Raw genomic sequence first — 7,853 nt, forward strand, 5'->3', positions numbered from 1 at the left:
TAGTAGTGAGCTACCTGTGTATACTATGATTGTTTACGATGATTTAAAATAGCTTGTTATGACAGTTCTATTGTTGTTTTTATTAATGCACTTTTGACGTAGTACATAGTATTGTGAATATTTACATAATAAAGATTTTATTGTAGGATGCTTATATATGCGTATTATTGATAGTAAATTTTATTGTTTTTTTGTTTGTTTTAGTAACAGTAATTTATTAGATTGTCTGACATTTGCCTAATGTAGTTACAATTGTGTAGATAGTACAATGTAGGATACAACAATACCTATAATCGAGTGACAGCTGTGTTTTGATCTGCTCCCCAAATAAATAGTTAACAATCTGGTACAGCGAGTAAATTTCCCCGTGGATGTGTCAAATCCGATGAGAATTGTTAGTTTTACTAAGTCAGTGTTTGATTTGTCAGTGATTGACCAGTGAATAAATAATTATCAATAGTTTAAAATCGAAAAATTATCAGTACATCGCAAGTCAACCAAAAGGGTAATAGAGGCAGTGTTTGACCCACAGAGTCAACCAAAATGGCAAATTCAGAAAAAAATCTGAGAAGCAAAGGACAATCGACAGCTGCTAACCTTTCATCTGAGCCCTACGTTTTAAACTTCGATAATCTCCTGGAGAAAATGGAGATGAAAATGGAAAAAAAATTGGAAGTATTTAAACAAGCAATAATAAAGAAAATAGATGACGAAAATCAAGAAACCAGAAACACAAGGGACTTCATCAGCCGTCAGTACGATGACATTCATCTTAAGATGGAGACCATTATCAAACTGGTTTCGGAAGTTGAATTAATGAGAAAGGAGCTAACGGAAAAAGACAGAATAATAAAGAGCCTGGAAGTCAGACTGGCAGTAGTGGAGCAAGAAACTCATGAAGACACCCTTGAATTTACTGGGATCGAAGAAAAAGAGGGTGAGCAGCCTGCAGAAATTATTAAACGGGTGGCCGCAGTCTCAGGAATCGAATTAAAAAGCGATGACATCCTCGACATCAAGAAAATTCCGGACCGACGACCTGGAGTCCCCCCAAAACTCCACGTCAGATTTACTAACCCCCAAAAAAGACGACAAATTCTACTGAACAAAAGGCAACTTAATACAATTACAACACAAGGAAACGGATTCCAGAAGATTTTTGTTGGTGAAATCCTTGGTCCCTATTTCAAAGATCTTCTGTGGAGGTCTAAAACAAAGGCAAAAGAAATGGGCTTCAAATATGTCTGGTACAAAGACTGTAAAATAATGATTAGGAAAAATGACGGCGACAGGCAAATACACTACATCAAACATTCGGATGATCTTAAAAAAATTGATTAGTTTCTTTGATTGAGAGTCCAACTTTTACCGGTCATTCACTGGGTCGTTTCCCCCAATATTGGTGAGTCATATCTTTTATGCTTATTTTCGCACTGTAACAATAATGAACTCCTGCACTAGCAATAAAAGGTTGAAACCCCCAGTGATGGCCAGGGATTAGTGGAGCTCTCATTCAAGGGAACTAAACAATTCTTTTTTTTGTTTATTATAAATTTTATAATGGCTATTAACTTTAATCGCGTTCATGCAGAACATGGTGATCAAATCAACCCTTTTACTACTTCAGATGCCAAAATTTGCAAATACCTTATAGCAGAGGTAAAAAACACTACAATTATGCACCAAAATATTAGGTCAATTAATAAAAACTTCAATGAACTCCAGATACAGCTTAACCACCTTAATATAGACTTCGATATAATTATTCTCACGGAATGTTGGTTGTCAAACATTTATACTCCAAAATTAATAAATCACTACTCTTCCTTCAATTCGACAAAACATGATAGCCAGAACGATGGAGTCGTCGTATACACAAAAAATGATCTTAACCCCATTGTAACGGAAATAGACATTATTGGCGCGAACTGTTTGCAAATAACATACAATAATGACACTTGCATTCTAGCAATTTACCGCTCTCCTTCGAATCGTAATATCACACCATTTCTAAACAGTCTTAATAGCATGTTATCCAATCTTTCCCATACTAAAAATTTGATAATTATGGGAGATTTAAATATCAACATACTCCCAAATAATCCACATCACCAATGTCACGACTACCTGAACATGTTAGAATTCCATGGATTAATTAGTACCATTAATACACCAACAAGAATAGTCAATGAATCAAGTTCATGTATTGATCACATAATGGTCAAAACTAATAAACAAAACAAAAGCATCGTTTACAAATCAACAATTACAGATCATTACACAACAATCTTCACTTTGCAATCCGACACCACACAAAATAGACGAGATCAGTCTCTTATATACAATAATATTAACTTTGAAAATTTAAAAACCTCAATTAAAAATAAATCTTGGCAAGAGCTTTTCCAAATAAAAAACTCAGATGATGCATGGAGATATTTTGTTGACTTTTTGAAAAATGAATTAAGTAATAATACCACAACTTTGTCAAAAAAAATTCCAAACAAAATTAAACCCTTGAAATCATGGATAAGTCATTCAATCATCAACTGCATTCACAGAAGAAATGCACTACACAAAAAAGTGAAAGACAATCCTTACGACGTAATCTCATTAAACATCTATAAAAGATACAGAAATACGTGCGGGGAAGTCATTAGAAAGGCAAAAGAAATCTACTATGGAGACAAAATCAAAGGAAGCAATAACGATCCCAAAAAAATATGGCAAATTCTAAGAGAAGCCACAAATACTCAAAATGCCAAAGACAAACAGGACATACAAAAACTCTGCATTGATGGAAAAATTATTGACACATCAAAAAATCCAAAGGTCGTTGCGGATTACATCAATAATTTCTTTATTAATATTGATTCAAATCTTGCTTCTCGTCTACCAAATTATGGGAATGTTCAACCTACTGAAACAAGACGTCAATACTCCAACAGAAGACTCAATTTCCAAACGGTGTCAGAAGAAGAGATTCTAAAAATTATCAATTCCCTAAAAATCACTTCTTCAGCCGGGGTTGATGGCATAACAACCAAGATCTTGAAAACGCTGTCTACGGAAATTGCATTGCCCCTAGAACATTTAATAAACCTTAGTATCACTCAGGGCCACTTCCCCTCAAATCTTAAACAAGGTATCGTTATTCCTATACATAAAACAGGAAACAAGACTGATATAAATAATTACCGACCAATAACCCTACTAACAAGCCTATCAAAAGTATTTGAAAAAGTCATCAACTCACAGCTGGTAAGATTCCTCGTGAGCCATAAACTGATCTCAGAAAATCAATACGGGTTTCAAGAAAACAAGAGCACCTCGGACGCTATTGCCGCTGTCACAGACTTCATTGTAAAACACCTTGATAAAAGGAAAAAATGTATTTCAATCTTCTTAGATCTTTCCAAAGCCTTTGATACAATATCACACAATAAATTAATAAACAAACTTGAACAAATCGGTATTACGGGAAACGAACTTAACTTTTTTTAAAGTTACCTTAATGAGCGCAAGCAACAAGTTAAAATAAATAACATACTTAGCAACACTTGTTCATCTAACTACGGTATACCACAAGGTAGTATATTAGGTCCGTCTTTGTTCCTGTTGTATATTAACGACTTATGCAACATTAATATTCAGGGGAAAATCGTTAGTTTTGCCGATGACACCGTCTTACTGTTTGAAGCTGACACTTGGCTAGCTGTCTACAAAAAAGCTGAAACGGACATAAGCATGGTAAAAAAATGGTTGTATATAAACACGCTCACACTGAACACAGAGAAAACTAAATATGTCACACCTAGTATTAATATTACTGGTCAACCTCCTGATGATGCCTCCATCAGAATACACTCGTGTTTGAACTCCGATGAATGTTGCCAGTGCCCCTACATTGAGCGCTCTACTCAGATGAAGTACCTCGGCCTCACCATTGATCCATATCTCAAATGGAACCTTCATACCCAAATAATTGCAAACAAAATTAGAAAAACCATGCACTTTTTTAGAATCATACGAAACTTTCTCGGCTTTCAAGACCTGAAAATGATTTATTTTGCAGTCTGCCAATCTATTATTGAGTATGGTATCATAGCATGGGGAGGCGGCACTTCATCTGCACTAGACCCAATCATAAAGGCTCAGAAAACAATTTTAAAAATAATTCTAAGGCTACCTATAATTACAGACTCGAATCTAATTTTTAATATTATGAATGTATTCGATGTTCGGCAGCTATATGCAAAAACTATCCTAACTCATCTATACTCAAATATAAATAATTACTACATAAAAAGTTCAAATACACGATGTACTCGAAGCAATAACAAAATCTTATTACAAATTCCGAAAACACATGCTACGTTTGGTCAACGAAATTTTAAATACTTTGCGACAAGACTCTACAACATTCTTCCAGACAGCATAAAACAATGTGATTCACAAAATAATTTCAAAGATAATGTAAAAATTTGGATTAAAAATAAAAATAGGGCCTTTACCGGTGCATTCACCCAAATTTGCAGTTATTGAAGTCACCACATTACCACCACATTATTGAGCGAATACTTCTTAATACAAGTATAGGTATGTTCAATGGTATTAGGAACTAACACAAATAATTCTGCCTCAACACAGGCTAGCCTAGTGAGGCGGTATTTGAGAAACCACAACTGTGCTTTTATTTTCTATTTACCTTCAAAATATTATGTTTGTATTAATAGTTCTTCATTTTGGTTAAATTTATAACCTTAAATATAAAAGTTACAAATTAATGTACACCATAATATGTATGTATAGTTGTAATGTGTAAACTTTCCTAAATAAAGATATTATTATATTATATTATATAATTAATTTATGAAATTTATGGATACGTCAATCTAAGGTTTCTGGTTAGTTTTTTTTGCTAATTACTGTGCCTTATGATATTGCCAAATTATTACTGCGCTTGATATCTGTCCGGGAAGTGAACATGTCTTCCGGATCGAGTTGTCATTTTTGTTATTAGAGGCTGTGTGACGGTTCCTCTTGATGGGATTTCTTCTGTGCTTTGAAAGAATGCAGGTTTCAGTCGATCTATTGAGACTCTTTTTGGTTTACCGTTGACCATGATAACATAAGTTTTATCGTCACGTTCTTTGACTTCGAAAGGTCCTTCGTAGGGGTTTTGAAGTGGTTTCCTTACGGCGTCGGTGCGTAGAAAAACGTGTGATGAATGCGGTAAATCCTTGTGGATGAAAAATTTTCCAGCGCTGTGGTTACTAGCGGGAGTGGGTTTCATCTCATTAAACCTTTTTTGTAGGCGTCCGACGCAGGTGTCGGGTTCTTCGCGGTGGGTTGTGGTGAAGAATTCAGATGGTAGCCTAAGTGTTCTTCCGTACGTGATTTCGGCGGGTGAGCATTTTATGTCTTCGCGGACTGTTGATCTCAAACCGAGTAGGATGATCGGGAGATTTTCCAACCAGTCCGAGTTATCACGCGCCATCAGAGATGCTTTAAGGGTCCTGTGCCACCTTTCAATAATTCCGTTAGATTGCGGGTGGTAGGCGGTGGTTCGGTTATGTTTGATACCGAATTTTTGAGTAAGGCTCCTGAAAAGACAGGATTCAAATTGTCGTCCTTGGTCTGTGGTGATTGTGTCTGGAACGCCGTGTCGAGCTATCCATTGTGACATTAAGGCTGTAGCTACGTTTTCTGCGGACATCTCTTTTAATGGCACTGCTTCTGGCCAGCGAGTGTACCTGTCGATCATTGTTAGGAGGTATTTGTACTCATTGCAAGCTGGTAGAGGGCCGACCAAGTCAATGTGGACGTTTCTGAATCGATCCTCGGGCAGGATAAATGTCGCTGTGGGTGCAGTTGTGTGTCGTGATACTTTGGCTTTCTGGCAAGCCACACACTGTTTGACGAAGGTTTTGATTTCCTTTGCCATCTTGGGCCAGACGAATCTCTGACGTATGCTGTTGGAGGTGCCGGAGGCTCCTGGGTGGCATACGTTGTGTACGTTGGCTATTACTTGTTCTCTCATGTCTCGAGGAACAAAAGGTCTCACACGACCAGTGGAGATGTCGCACCATAATAATTCGTCCGTGTCGGGAATTATCATCTTCCGCAAGACAAGGGAGGAGTCCTCATGCGCCTTAATAAGATCGTCGTCGTGACTCTGCTCTATCCCCATACGTCTGTAATCAATAGCAGAGGGGCTGTCTATCTCTTCTATTTGAGACAGCGTATCTGCTACGGTGTTGAGATGACCGGAGATGTGTTTAACGTCGGTGGTGAACTGTGAAATGAAATCTAGTTGTCTTTCTTGTCGCGGTGAGCTTGAAGCGCGTTTCTTGCTGAACGCAAACGTAATCGGTTTGTGATCCGTGTAGACTGTGAAATTTCTACCTTCTATTTCATTTCTAAAATATTTGATTGCTTCGAATAATGCTGTTAACTCCCGGTCGAACGTGCTATATTTACATTGAGCGGGTGTAAATTTACGGGAGAAAAATCCTAAAGGTTGCCATGCATCACCTTTGAACTGTTGGAGGGATGCGCCGATTGCCAAATCAGACGCGTCGACCATTATGGCGATTCTCGCCTGAGGATCCGGATGCGCGAGGAGGGTGGCGTTTGCCAGCTGATGTTTGCATTCCTCAAACGCAGCTGTCAATTTCGGAGTCCAAGTGAGGGTTCTTTTGTCATTTTTCCTGTAGCCTGCTGTGAAGTTGAAGAGTTTAATCTGGGTGCTGATTGAGTTCTTCAAAAATCTCCTGTAGTAGTTCAACATTCCAAGAAAACGTCTTAAACCTTGCATTGTTTTGGGAAGTGGAAAATCTTCAATCGTTTTCACCTTCTCCTTGATGGGAGTGATACCGTCCGGTGATATTGTGTGTCCTAGAAAATCAACGGCTGGTAGACCAAATTTGCATTTGTTGAGGTTTATTATCAGGTTGTTTTCTGTGAGGCGTTGGAAAAGGGCATCTAAATGTTTTAGATGTTCTTGCTCGTTTTCCGATACAATTAAAATGTCATCTATATACACGAAACATGATTCTAAATCTCTTGTTACAGCGTGCATAAATCTTTGGAAGGTTTGGGCTGCGTTAGATAGTCCAAACTGCATCGATGTAAATTCGTATAAGCCAAACGGTGTTATTATTGCGGTTTTCGGTATGTCCGCCTCGTCGACTGGGATTTGATTGTAGGCGCGCACTAGGTCAATTGTAGAGAATATTTTTGCCTTATTTAATTTGTGAGCGAAGTCGTGGAGCTGTAGTATCGGAAATTTGTCTGGCGTTGTTATTGCGTTTAAACGCCTATAATCGCCGCAAGGGCGCCATTCCCCGTTGGATTTTTTCACCATGTGTAGTGGGCTCGCCCAGCTACTTTTGGATGGCCTGCAAATCCCTTGCTCCATCATAAATTTAAATTCCTTCTTTGCGGCTTCAAGCAGTGCTGGTGCCATCCTGCGGGCTCGTTCAGTTACCGGCGGTCCCTTGGTTTCTATGACGTGAGTGACGTTGTGACTCGGAACGTCTTGACTCTTGATGTTGGGTCGATTAAGTGTTGGGTATTTTTGTAGGATGTCCCGGTATTTTTGACTTGAAGACAGCGTTGAAATGCCAGATGAGGGTCCTTGCAGCGAAGCTCCTCTAATCTGCAATCCTGTTGACTGGTCCGTTAGGGTTCCTTTCTTCAAGTTGACGCTTAAGTTGAAGAAGTGTAAGAAATCTGCTCCTAAAATGGCTTTCGAGACGTCTGCGATGATGAACTTCCACTTCATATCGCGGCGGAGGCCAAATTGGAGATTTATGGTTTTTGTACCGTATGTTTTTATATGTTTCCCA

General features: G+C 38.1%; 1 protein-coding gene across 1 annotated transcript; it reads left to right on the plus strand.

Moving 5' to 3' along the window:
* The first annotated feature begins 777 nt into the window (after positions 1 to 777).
* Positions 778 to 1,341, plus strand: LOC149409794 (uncharacterized). Its single transcript, XM_089649071.1, has one exon. It carries the CDS (start codon positions 778 to 780, stop codon positions 1,339 to 1,341), a length of 564 nt encoding a protein of 187 aa, XP_089505197.1.
* The last annotated feature ends 6,512 nt before the right edge of the window (positions 1,342 to 7,853 follow it).

This window comes from Hesperophylax consimilis, chromosome 29 (genome assembly GCF_061612785.1).
Source record: "Hesperophylax consimilis isolate HC1 chromosome 29, BYU_Hcon_1.0, whole genome shotgun sequence".
In the NCBI taxonomy this organism is placed as follows: Eukaryota; Metazoa; Arthropoda; class Insecta; order Trichoptera; family Limnephilidae; genus Hesperophylax; species Hesperophylax consimilis.

Excerpts from the sequence above, each read along its gene's own strand:
- LOC149409794 (XM_089649071.1), top strand. The coding sequence starts at position 778 with ATGGAGACCATTATCAAACTGGTTTCGGAAGTTGAATTAATGAGAAAG.